Below are 13,251 nucleotides of genomic sequence, written 5' to 3' on the forward strand. Positions count from 1 at the left end.
CATCAGAAATTTATATTTTCCCTGTCCAGTAGCAGGAGAACTAGGGGACGTGCAATGAAATGGAAAGGTGGCAAATTCAGACCTGGTCAAAGAGAATACGTTTCACACAGCAGAGTTGCCTGGTGGAACTCTGCCACCAGATGTCATTGAGGGCCAGGGTTTAGCAGAATTCAAAACCGCATTAGACACTTGTGCAGATTACAGGAATTTGCAGTTATAACAGTAAATGCTAACAATAACGACGGGTTTTGGAAAGCGGGAAACCCTGCTGCATGAGCCAGCCTCTAATTCTCAGGGTCAGGAGGCAAGCTGGATTTGCCCCGTCCTCTAGGGCAGCAGTCCCCATGCAATGTTGGTGATGGGAGACTGAGCTGGATGGGCCGAGCTCGGCACCAGCCTGGCCATTCCTTTACGCTTATGATCCTCTGATGAGGCACATCACGGTTCCCAGCCACAGCCTCTCCTGCTGGTTAAGGGCATTTATCTGCTAAGAAATGAGGGTGCAGAGCGCGGCGCTGAGGTGCCTGTTGTAATTAGGAATTCACATAGGCGAGGAATCGTGCGTCCCCAATGCAGCTCCGGGGATTAGCTTTCAGCAGGAAAGCCTGAGGCGAGAGTGAGCACAGGAGACAAGGGAGAGAGACAATGGGAGCGTTCCATGGCGCATGCGAGGCGCTGAAAGACAGTGAGGCAAGGGAGGGCTGATCCTGATTTAATTCCCAATCTCTGCACCTTACAGGTGCTGGTCCTGCCCAGCATGGAGCCTCCTAGTCAATGGCATTGCCAAGTGCTGGGCACTGGCAGGATCAGGCTGCAGTGGCTCTCTGCCCTTTCCCCTCTCTAGGAGGTGAGGAGGGCAGCTGAAAGATAAGGCTGGAGGATATTAAAGGTTCTCTGTTAAACTTAATTGACAGAGCGGGGGCTGGCTGCTTTGTGTCAGACAGTGAGAACAGCCTCTCTTGTGCAGCAAAGGGCCTGTATGGAGAAACAAAGACAGGCAAACAGCCTTTCCTCGGAGCCATGAATGCGGGGCGAGGGCTGCCATTTTGGAAGCCTTTTCCTCCCCGGGAGAGCTGCTTGACATGAGTTGTTTGCAGAAGTGATCTGCAAGGAGGGGGTTAGGGAGGGGAGCTCCAGAGGCCTGTGCTTGAGCGGTTTTCAAGAGACACTCTCAAGGCTTCCCTCAGTCTCTGTGCAGCTCACTGGATTAACTCAAGGGGTTGGTTTGAACCAACGTGGCCAGACTCTCCTGCGGATCAGAGGCTGCAACTCAAAGGCTCTACCACTCAAGTGGAAGGGGCTGGAAACTGGTGGCAGGTGCCTGGGTTCCCTCTGAGCCTGGTGCACTGGCCCAGGGCACACACACCAGCCCCTTGCCCTGGCTCAGGAGACAGGGGCTGTGCAGGAAGCAGGCAGGACAGGTTCTAGGGGGCGGAGAGAGGGGATGCTGGGGCCCCTAGATGTTGCTATTTAAAAAACAACCGACCTGCCAGGGGCCCATTAAACCTCTGCAAAATCTTGGATTTTAACAGCTTTAAACAGTAAAATTGGGCTGCTGCGTCAGTATTCTGCTGTGATTTATCGTTTCTATAGTGGGTGACGACTCTCCAATCTGCCGCTGTTTCACTGTTTAACACGGGCTAGCTTGGTACATGTTGGGCACTTTCTGAAAATAATTTGTGGCCCTAGATAATCATTGCCTGGTGCTGGGCCTGCAAACAGGCATCATCTCCCAAGGACTGGGTGGGGAAAGAGCTGGACCTATGTGGCCTGTGCTCCAGGGAACAGCCCAACCCACCCACAGAATGTAGACGGCAGGGGGCGAGGCAGCCCCACGGCTGGGGTATAGAGAGCAGGGGACAGCCCCATCAGTGGGGTATAGACGGCAAGGAATAGGACAGCCCCATGGCTGGGGTATAGACGGCAGGAGACCAGACAACCCTATGGCTGGGGTATAGATGGCAGGGGACAGCCCCACGGCAGAGGTATAGACGGCAGGGGGCGGGGCGGCCACCCGGCTGAGGCGTAGACGGCAGGGGGCGGGGCGGGGCGGCCCCCCGGCTGAGGCGTAGACGGCAGGGGGCGGGGCGGGGCGGCCCCACGGCTGAGGCGTAGACGGCAGGGGGCGGGGCGGCCCCCCGGCTGAGGTGTAGACGGCAGGGGGCGGGGCGGGGCGGCCCCCCGGCTGAGGTGTAGACGGCAGGGGGCGGGGCGGAGCGGCCCCCCGGCTGAGGTGTAGACGGCAGGGGGCGGGGCGGGGCGGCCCCACGGCTGAGGTGTAGACAGCAGGGGGCGGGGCGGCCCCACGGCTGAGGTGTAGATGGCAGGGGGCGGGGCGGCCCCATGGCTGAGGTGTAGACGGCAGGGGGCGGGGCGGGGTGGCCCCACGGCTGAGGTGTAGACGGCAGGGGGCGGGGCGGGGCGGCCCCATGGCTGAGGTGTAGACGGCAGGGGGCGGGGCGGGGCAGCCCCACGGCTGAGGTGTAGACAGCAGCCAGGCTGTTCCAAAAGCAGCTTTGGGGCAGAAGATGCCCCAGGAGAGGAGGTGCTCCCTAGGCTGGTGCTAAAGGAGTCAATAGATCCTTGGAAGGATTCTCCCTGGGAGTCCCGGCGCCTGTTTATTTACACACGCTCCCATCACGTGCCCCCAGGGTGGGGCCGCTCCTGGCGGGTCCCCCTGCATGTGGCCGGAGCGGGCACTGGAGCTCATGAAGCCTGCTTGCTCCCTGTGGAGCGCATGCACTATGGGGCCAGCACGGGAGGAGGGGGACAGTTGGAAGACGAGTGTATTCTCAGAGGCCTGAGGCTGCCAGGCCTGCGGCCCCCTCCCCTTGTCCCCCACTGGCTCTGCTTTGCTCTCAGCCAGGGAGGGAGCACTGAGAACTGGGCCCTGGCCATGCCTGTGTCAGCGGAGCAGGCCCTGTCAGCAACGGTCACCATTCAGTGCCACCCCGTGCATCCCGCCTCTGCCACGCACTGCAACGGGGGGCGAAAGGAGCAGGCCCCACTGACTAGCCTCGGGTTGGCACTGGAGTTCATGCACCAAAGCCTGTGAGCTATTGCTGCCTCAGCAGGCAGGTCAGACCCCCTCCCGGCAAGATAATTTCTCCCCCTTTCCCTGGCTAACAGATGTTTTTAGAAATAAATCGGTTCGGTCTTTGAAGCCCTCGGTGCTACAACCATTCACTCTCACCCCGCTCCATCCTGGTGTCTAGTCACAATCTTTGCCCCTGCCTAGCCCCCTCCCTAAGGGAGCTTCTCACCAGAACATCCTCATCTGCCTCCCACCACCACAGCCCCGCTTAGCACAGGGGGCTTGGGGTGGCCGGTCTCCATCCCCCACACATGGGACTTTCGCTGGGGTCTGCAGTCTCTGTGCCCCCTCTTCATTGTCACAGCAAGGCCCAGGCAGTGCTGGCTGTGCTGGCTACCCATAGTGCCCCTTTCTCATCCCATAATGATGAGAGAAGGGGGAGACTGAAGGGAGGGAGGCAGCTTTCCCCCTCCCCACCCAGATAGGATAGTGCTGAGGTGGAGAGGGGCACAGAGATCTCATCCTTGCAGGCCTCAGGTCCTGGGCAAGGGGATCTGCAGGAGCAGAGCTGCAGCGATGGGAGGTGAGTTTCCGGGACTGCTGCAGGAGCTGCTTGTGGGGATTGTGCCCAGGAACCGGCACAGAATGGGGACACATTTAAACTAACCAGTGCAGCTGTTGATCACAGGCTGATAGGTGCACTAATTCCTGCCTCTCTCTCCTGGAGCCAGGGTGCCCAGTCTCTCTCCTGGGGGCTCATGGGGCTTGCTGGGGCTCAGCACCTCCTGGGTTTTGGCCTCCCTTTCATAACAGGTGCAATTAATCCTCCCTCCACGTCCAGCGAGACAGGCTTTGCTGCCCTCCCCTTGAGGCAGTGATGTACAGAGCTGCCCATCTAGGCTGCATATCTAGGCACATGCAGGACTCGGTCAATGACAGCTTGTTCAACATTAGGGGAGGCCTGGGACTCCATGCAGGATGCAAATGACTCAGCTGTGTGAGCTGCATGGCCTGTGGAGCTACCAGGTTAGTGGCTTAGCAAGTGAGGGATAGAAGGCATCTGGGGTTGTGAGTCATCCAGCAGGGTTAGCTGGTGCAGGACAGAGCTGCCAACCTGGCTATTTCTGAGCTCAGCCAACCAGGGGAGGGGGCAGCTCCCTCTCTTCCAGGAGTCAGAGCGCAGGAGCTGCGTTGCAGGCAGGCCAGGTTGCTTTTGCATAGCGCTTTGCAAGCGTCAGCTTCTCTGAGTGCTGGGCTCATGGTACAGATGGGGAAACAGAGGCAGGGAGGGGCAGGGACTTGTCCAAGGTCACACTGTGAGGCAGGGTCTAGCCTGGGAGTAGAACCCAGGAGAGCCTGAGGCAGCAAAGCTGTGTTTAGGGCCTTGGTTCCCCCGTTTCTAGGGAGCTGGGATGGGGCAGAGGCAAGATGTGTTGCTCCAGTGTTGTGGTAGATAAGGAGAGACCTGGCCACAGGGCACTGCCCACCCTCTGTTCTCTGCTGCCTCTCGGTTTCTTGGCTCACCTGCTCCTTGCTCGAATCATTACAGGGGAGTTGGGGGTTCCTCCTCACAGCCGATGCTCCTCCCCTAAGTACCAGGGCATTTGGGGGTGGGAGAGCTGGCTCTGTGCAGCTGGGAGCCAGCCAGGACTTGGAACGTGCCCTTTGCCTTCTCCACAGAGCCAGACCCAACCTCCAGGAATATTTTCACTTTGAGCTCTTGGAGCTGGACTAGATTTCAGCAGGCTTAGTCAGTGGCCTGGGTCTCCTGTGGATACTGCCCTTTGGATACTGCCTGCAGGGGAAGGGGCCTGTTTCCACCACAAACTACCCTGGCCCTGGAATTTCAGACCGATCAAACTGCGTGTTGATTGCAGCTTCAAAATGGGGCTAAACATTGAAACTGCAGCAACCTTAACTATGGAGCCCGCATTGCTCCTCCATTACACTGAGAGCGGCTTGGCCATCCTGGCTTTCCACAGCTCAGCCCTCAGTGATGGGTTTGCAATCAAATGTGTGCTGGAAGTTGAGTCAGCAGTGGGGCTGCACTAGGGGTTTGGGGGTGTGTGTGAAGATCCAAGTGTGATGGAGTAGGGGCTGTCTGTGTGGGGAATGGGAGAGCAGGGGAGGAACGATACCGGAGCCTGTAACCTGAGCTAGGTAAGGGAGGGGAAAGGTCAACACCTTTGCCCGGGAAGGGGGACAAAGGAAGGGGGTGGCAGGAGGGAAGCAGTTTTGAGTTTGGGCTTGGGGCTGTGTGGGCGGAATTCAGGGTATCCTAGCTAGGATCCAAGCACCCTGAAAGCCCAGAAGGACTCGGTGGAGGGGTCCTGACTGTGCCTACAAGCTCTGCTGTAACCTGTGTTCCTGTTGTCCAATAAACCTTCTGTTTTACTGGCTGGCTGAGAGTCACTGTGGGTCCCAGGAAGAGGGGTGCAGGGCCGGACTCCCCCACACTCCGTGACACCAAGAGCCTGGAAGGAGAAGCCCGTTTCTCACTGGAGATGCTCAGCCGAGTGGAGAGAAAGGGATTGGTAACAGAGATCATTGGAAAACGGGGTGGCTTTCTGTGGAAAATTTTGTCCAAAAAAATTAAAACTGAAAATTTTTCATTGAAAACTGTTGAAACCCAAACGTTTTTTGGCTGGTTGGTTTGCTGATGAAAATGGAAATTTTTTGAGGAAAGCAGAAACCTTTCACAAAACCTTTTGCTTAGTGGAAATCCTAATTTGCGGCAGAAATAATGTTTTGGCAGAAAATTTTTGACAAGTCCCGGGCTCTGACCTCCTCCTTGAGCTGTTTTTTCTCACCCGTCCGACCCTTGGCAGAGCGGAAGGAGATGTTCTATAGAAATCACTGATTTCAAGAATTCATTCTGATAAAGTGAAATGGGAAATGTTTTTATTTATTGTATTTCACTGCAGACAACGTCTTCCATCCCCTTCACTACACAACAAGTTAACAGCACAAAATCAGCAATGGACACGCAGAGCAATACAGGTGGACCACTACAATCCACATTTAGGAGTCTGATGCCAGGGGTGCAGGAATCAACCAGTGACCAACAAGGGCTTTTTGTTGGATAAGTTATTTGGCAGTAATTTCTTGATTTCCATCTGTCATGGAGTCCCGGTGATGCTCTGGAACTGCTCCCCACAAAGCCAGTCAGGACTTTGGGGAGCCCCCTCTCCCTTGGAGCAGACTATCTTCAGGGCAAGGAGGTCACACAGCTTCCCCTCCTTGGTCTGACCTTGGAGCATTCAGCATGTGCCCCTCCATGCGCTTCCCACAGTGAGTCCGCCCAGGCAGGCTCTTGGGGAAGCCAGAGGGTCCTGCACCCCCACTTTGCAGTCAGATGTGACTCTTAGCCAGGCAGTAAAACAGAGGTTTATTTAGACAACAAGAACACAGTCCAAAACACATTTTGCCAGTACAGACAACAGGACCCCCCTTAGTTAGAACCATCTGGGGCCCCAGGGGGGCTACAGCCCCGCTAGGAGACCTGAGCCTCCTTGGGGCTCCCCTCCATTTTCCAGCCAACTTCCAAAAACTACCAAACCCCCTCCAGCCCCTCCTCTCTGGGCTTTGTCTCTTTCCCGGGCCAGGAGATCACCTGATTTCTCTGTCTCTAACACCTTTAGCATCCCCTTGCAGGGGGGAAGGGCCGGGCCATTAGTTGCCAAGTGACAGCAAGTCGGCCAGGGCTGAGGCACCAACACAGTATTCAGAGGAAACATTAAAAACAGTCCCACTTCCTCACACCATCACAACTATTATTTGCCATAATTCGCATCCCGGTCTCAACCTTCAGCCCACCATGCATTTCCAGCAACCATTGTAACGCTCCTCCCACTGGGGGCTGGAGACCTGACGCAAGGCCGTCACCACTCCTTGCCCATCTCCTTTAGCTCCAGTGGGAGAACTCTTGCCTAGGGATCTGCAGGTTCACGTCTCAGCGGGGGGCTGTCACGGAAACATAATGGACAGAACCAAGGAGATGGAGTTATGGAGTCAGCTCCTCTTTAAAGTCCTAACCATACGGCCGAGTAACTGGGAGCTTGTCCTATAATCATAGGTAGGGACATCTCTCTGGCTAGCAGTCACTTTGTCTTCACGGTCTGACAGAGCACCTGTGCCCAGTTCCTGGAAATATTCAAACTAGCTGCTGTTTCTCCTGCTTGTTTCTTCATTTTAAATCGTCAGATTTTGGCTTTGGACCTAAAATACCCTGAATGTTGTCCAGCAGCTCCTAGAACCCAGGCAGCTCCCTCCCTGCCTATCTCCCCACCCCACTGGGCTTTCCTCTCACCGAATGTTGTTCTCACTTCTTTTCCAGGCTGCCCATCGGGGACGTTCAAGGCCAGCCAAGGGGATGAAGGGTGCATTCACTGCCCAATTAACAGCAGGACAACTTCGGAAGGGGCCACCAACTGCGTGTGCCGAAATGGATATTACCGGGCAGACTCCGACCCCCTGGATATGCCATGCACCAGTATGTAACCACCTGGCGGGGTGGCACGGGGGAGTAGGGAAAGGCCATGGGATGGTTCAGACCCTGAAGCAGGGATGAAACTATTTCAAAGTGCCTGTTGGTGTCTAACAAACTGTCCCAGACTGGAGCTGCACTTCCCCCCCTGTGGCTGCATGGGAAGGTATTGGTGCAGTCAGGGACTGGCTATGGAGACTGTAGCTGAGGCTCCTGACCCCGTGGGATCAGGTGGGCAGCTGGCACACACCCCTCCATCTCATTAGGGGCTAGAACGCCTGGAGCTCTCAAGCAGAGGAAGTTGGTTGAAATTAGGGTTTGATTCAATGTTAGTCCTAAGGTTCTGGTTAAAATTAGTGACAGCCTTAAATTGAGGTTGTAGTTAGAATTAGGGGTAGGTTACAGTTAGGCTAGTGTTATTGTTAATGGTGGGTTAGGGCTAGATTGTAATTAGAGTTAGCATTAGGGTTACTGTTTGTTTAGGAATATGTTACACTTAGGGTTAGGGTCAGCATTGGTTTAGGGCTAGGCTGGGGTTAGGGTCAATGTCGGGTTAGGGCTAGGCTGAGGTTAGGGTTGGCGTTGGGTTAGGGCTAGGCTGGGGTTAGGGTCAGCGATGGGTTAGGGCTAAGTTGTGGTTAGGGTCGGCGTTGGGTGAGGGCTAGGCTGTGGTTAGGGTTGGCGTTGGGTTAGGGCTAGGCTGGGGCTAGGGTTGGCGTTGCGTTAGGGCTCGGCTGGGGCTAGGGTTGGCGTTGCGTTAGGGCTCGGCTGGGGCTAGGGTTGGCATTGGGTTAGGGCTCGGCTGGGGTTAGGGTCAGCATTGGGTGAGGGCTAGGCTGGGGTTAGGGTCAGCGTTGGGTGAGGGCTAGGCTCAGGTTAGGGTTGGCGTTGGGTGAGGGCTAGGCTGGGGTTAGGGTCAGCGTTGGGTTAGGGCTAGGCTGGGGTTAGGGTCAGCGTTGGGTTAGGGCTTGGCTCAGGTTAGGGTCAGCGTTGGGTTAGGGCTAGGCTGGGGTTAGGGTCAGCGTTGGGTTAGGGCTAGGTTGTGGTGAGGGGTAGGTTGTGGTTAGGGTCGGCGTTGGGTGAGGGCTAGGCTGGGGTTAGGGTCAGCGTTGGGTTAGGGCTAGGCTGGGGTTAGGGTCAGCGTTGGGTTAGGGCTTGGCTCGGGTTAGGGTCAGCGTTGGGTTAGGGCTAGGCTGGGGTTAGGGTCAGCGTTGGGTTAGGGCTAGGTTGTGGTTAGGGTTAGTGTTGGGTGAGGGCTAGCCTGGAGTTAGGGTCGGCGTTGGGTGAGGGCTAGGCTGGAGTTAGGGTCAGTGTTTGGTTAGGTCCAGGCCTGGTTAGGGCAAGAATTGGGTGAGGGCTAGGCTGTGGTTAGGGTCGGCATTGGGTCAGGGCTAGGTCTAGTTAGGGTCAGCGTTGGGTTAGAGCTAGGCTGGGGTTAGGGTTAGCGTTGGGTCAGGCCTAGGCTCTAGTTAAGGTCAGCATTGGGTGAGGGCTAGACTGGGGTTAGGGTTGGCGTTGGGTGAGGGCTAGACGGGTTAGGGTTGGCGTTGGGTTACGGCTAGGCTGGGGTTAGGGTCGGCGTTGGGTGAGGGCTGGGCTGGGCTGGGGTTAGGGTCGGCGTTGGGTGAGGGCTGGGCTGGGCTGGGGTTAGGGTCGGCGTTGGGTGAGGGCTGGGCTGGGCTGGGGTTAGGGTCCGCGTTGGGTGAGGGCTTGGCTGGGCTGGGGTTAGGGTCGGCGTTGGGTGAGGGCTTGGCTGGGCTGGGGTTAGGGTCGGCGTTGGGTGAGGGCTGGGCTGGGCTGGGGTTAGGGGCGGCGTTGGGTGAGGGCTGGGCTGGGGTTAGGGGCGGCGTTGGGTGAGGGCTGGGCTGGGGTTAGGGGCGGCGTTGGGTGAGGGCTGGGCTGGGCTGGGGTTAGGGGCGGCGTTGGGTGAGGGCTGGGCTGGGCTGGGGTTAGGGTCGGCGTTGGGTGAGGGCTGGGCTGGGGTTAGGGTCGGCGTTGGGTGAGGGCTGGGCTGGGGTTAGGGTCGGCGTTGGGTGAGGGCTGGGCTGGGGTTAGGGTCGGCGTTGGGTGAGGGCTGGGCTGGGCTGGGGTTAGGGTCGGCGTTGGGTGAGGGCTGGGCTGAGCTGGGGTTAGGGTCGGCGTTGGGTGAGGGCTGGGCTGGGGTTAGGGTCGGCGTTGGGTGAGGGCTGGGCTGGGGTTAGGGTCGGCGTTGGGTGAGGGCTGGGCTGGGCTGGGGTTAGGGTCGGCGTTGGGTGAGGGCTGGGCTGGGGTTAGGGTCGGCGTTGGGTGAGGGCTGGGCTGGGCTGGGGTTAGGGTCGGCGTTGGGTGAGGGCTGGGCTGGGGTTAGGGTCGGCGTTGGGTGAGGGCTGGGCTGGGGTTCGAGCTAGCATTGTTTTTCGTTGGGCTGTGATTAGGGGTAGGTTTGGAGTTCCTGATGAGGGGTCTATGAAGGAGTGACATTAGAAACTCTTTACTGAAAGCTCCTCAGTTTAAATGACTCAATGCAAAAAAATGTAGTCCAGCAAATCCCATTAGCACAGTTCACATCTCCTGCCTGCCTGGAGCTGAACATGCTTCCTAAAGGAGACCAGTACCAGCATCTCTTCCTGCCCTGGGGAAATGGGGGGCAGTGACTGCCTGCTCTTACCCTGCTCTAATCACTGCAGTAAGCGTCTCCACTCGAGGCTGCAGAGGGCCAGGCAGCCACCCCGCTTAGGGTGTGCACATGGTGAGGGTGTATTGTGCTGAACGTTTTTTTTCAAGAGCTGTTCCTGGAGTTTCCTGGTCCCTCTCATCCCATGAAATGTTAGGGTCCTGCACGCTGCTTCAGTCCTGCCCTGTTCCCACTCCAGGAGGTGCATAGCGTTTGCCTGCTAGGATGGATTTGCTAATTGTCTTCACGCTTTCTCATCTTTCCTGCCATTATTGGGAGAAAATTTCCTCCTTCCCCACTTTTTATTTACAGTTTTGGGAGCACAACACACGGCCCCTTCCCTGGCTGATGTTGCCTCCAATTAGCGTAATGAGGATTCCTTCAAGAGGTTAACACCCCACAAGCCCGTTCCCGGAGGGCAAGCAGCAACTGCACAGAGCTGCTTTCATTCCCCCTGAGCCTTAGGAGGCAGTGGCCATGCGGGGTCAAAGTTTTAATTGTCACTTCTATAACCTTCCTTTTTTAATGTATCCAGCAGAGTTAAGGTCGTTTTACTTCACTAATATAAACGATTTTTAATCGAATTCCAGTTTCCAGTGAAATGCAGCTTGACACAACTCTGAGTAAACAATTATCATGTAGTAAATAAGAAATGTGTCATTCACCATTTTCTAGCAATATATGATAAGCGATTGTTGTGTAAATAAATGTGGTTAGGTGCAGGATATCATCCTGGTTAGCAAAAGCAGCACCACCTTTAGTATAAAGGCTGTATTTGCTTGCAAATCAGCAAGTTTTCATAGTTATTTCAACCAATGAGCAAGAACCATTTCAAGGAAAATAACTAAATAGGAGAACTGCAAAAGAAGATTAAAATCACTGATTTCAGTGGAGGTTTCCTGCTCGCTGATTTAAATCAAGGCCCCCTGAGAGTGCCTGAGCTGCAGAGCGGGCGGGGGTGCTAACAGAGTGGCTCTGGGGATTTAAAGCCTCTCCTCCTGCTCTCTTGGAGCGGGGCCCTTGAGTGCTGGAGCTGTGGGCCTGCTTGTCGTCTTGTGCAGGCTGGTTTTACACCAGCATCACTTCAGGGACTTCACTAGGGTTGCTCCTGATTTCATCCAGTGAGTAAGGCCCCATGGATGAAACCCATCTCATTTGGAGCAGGTATCTGTCAACCACTGGCTAAATGGCCTGGTGTCCTCAGAGCTCCCTGGAGCACTGAACTAACCTGTAAGCTGCCATGCCCACATGTGGCATTCCCTTTCCAGCATTGCTGAGTGCCCAGGGTGCATCTGGCACAGGCTGAGGGTACAGAGACACAGGTTCCTGCATGCTAGGTTAGGCACTGAAATAACTTCCCTCCGGGGGCTGAATCTAGAGAGTAGGGCCTGGCTATAGCCACCTGGGTTTGGAAACTGTGGCTTATGGCAAATAGTAGAACAATCCCCTTCCAAATGCATGTCCAAGGGGGAGCAAAAAGGCTTTTGAGAAAGACTCGGTGCTGGTCCTTAGGTGAGTGGTGATTTAATGGGCAGTAATATACGTACAACCAGTAGTTATGTTAAAGGTGCCCAGATCTGTACCATGCAGACTCGAGTTCAGTGAAATACTGCTGGGAGTGCTGTCCTCCTCTACTGCCCTGCCAAGATCTGCGTCGCTGTGTATCTCCTGCATCACTAAGGCCACGTCTACACTACAGCATAAGATCGAAATTATTAAAACCGGTTTTATAAAACTGGTTTTATAAAATCAATTTTACACGTCCACACTAGGGCACATTAATTCTGTGGTGTGCGTCCATGGTCCTAGGCTACCATCGATTTCCGGAGCGGTGCACTCTGGGTAGCTCAGTAAAAGAATGAGACCAATAACTTCGATTTCCGTCCACACTAACCCTAAATCGATATAGTAATATCGATTTTAGGGTTACTCCTCTCGTTGGGGAGGAGTACAGAAATCGATTTTAAGAACCCTTAAAATCGATTTAAAGTGCCTTGTAGTGTGGACAGGTACAGCATTAAATCGATTTAATGCTGTTTAAATCGATTTAACGCTGTAGTGTGGACCAGGCCTAACACCCAGGGGGCGCTGAGCTACGGGCGTGCACCGACGGGGCACCGCAGCACAGCCTCCCCTTGGTTATCAGAAGGAGGAATAGGAAGGTTCACAGAGATGGCTTGAACCCAGTCTGGGCACTTGCTAACGTAACCTTGGCTGGTGTTAGTCCAGAAGGGGCGGTGTGGGTGGGAACTGCACACCCCTCTCTGGAGGGGATGGAGCTGGTAGTCCGGGGATGTTCCTGAAGTGGCCAGGCCAGCTAAGGGGAAACAGAGCCTTGGCAGGTAGCAGCTTCCATCTCCCCTCTCAGTGTGGGCTCATCAGAGACGTGCTGATGAGCCGGTGTGCACCCTGCCCCACGGTGATGGGGCTCTTGGACTCTCACTCTCTCTTTCCCTCTCCCATACAGCCATCCCGTCCGCCCCCCAGGCCGTGATCTCCAGTGTGAACGAGACGTCGCTGATGCTGGAGTGGACCCCACCCCGGGACGCCGGGGGCCGCGAGGATCTGGTATACAATATCATCTGCAAGAGCTGCGGCTCAGGGCGCGGTGCCTGTACCCGCTGTGGGGACAACGTGCAGTTTTCCCCACGCCAGCTGGGCCTGACAGAGCCCCGCATCTACATCAGCGACCTACTGGCCCACACCCAGTACACCTTTGAGATCCAGGCCGTGAATGGGGTCACCGACCAGAGCCCCTTCTCCCCGCACTTTGCCTCCGTCAATATCACCACCAACCAGGCCGGTAAGGAATTGCACTCTCTGATGTTGAGCCAGGCGAAGGCTCAGGGGTGGGAATGAAGTCAGGAGCCTCTCGCTTCCTGGCCACATCGGTGGTGACCAAAAGCCTGTCCCACCTGAGGGATGGTCAGTGACAAGCCAATTTCCCCGGGCACAGGGAAAACATCCCTTGTCCTAGCAAAGAGACTCTTTGTGTGTGTGTGTTTGTACAGGGCCTAGCACCGTGAGGTCCTGTCTGTCCCTGGGCTCCAAGGCACTACAGTAAGCCAAACAATGGGC

At 55.9% G+C, this 13,251-nt stretch overlaps 1 protein-coding gene across 4 annotated transcripts in view; it reads left to right on the forward strand.

Annotated features, from left to right (window-relative positions):
* Nucleotides 1-13,251, forward strand: part of EPHB2 (EPH receptor B2) — a 252,580-nt gene that overhangs the window by 161,410 nt on the left and 77,919 nt on the right. For all 4 annotated transcript variants that reach the window (XM_030537589.1, XM_030537591.1, XM_030537590.1 and 1 more), the window contains exons 4-5: nt 7,371-7,526; nt 12,641-12,976. In XM_030537589.1, coding sequence (XP_030393449.1) covers nt 7,371-7,526; nt 12,641-12,976 — 492 coding nt within the window. The remainder of the gene's footprint in view (nt 1-7,370; nt 7,527-12,640; nt 12,977-13,251) is intronic.

This window comes from Gopherus evgoodei, chromosome 18 (assembly GCF_007399415.2).
Source record: "Gopherus evgoodei ecotype Sinaloan lineage chromosome 18, rGopEvg1_v1.p, whole genome shotgun sequence".
In the NCBI taxonomy this organism is placed as follows: domain Eukaryota; kingdom Metazoa; phylum Chordata; order Testudines; family Testudinidae; genus Gopherus; species Gopherus evgoodei.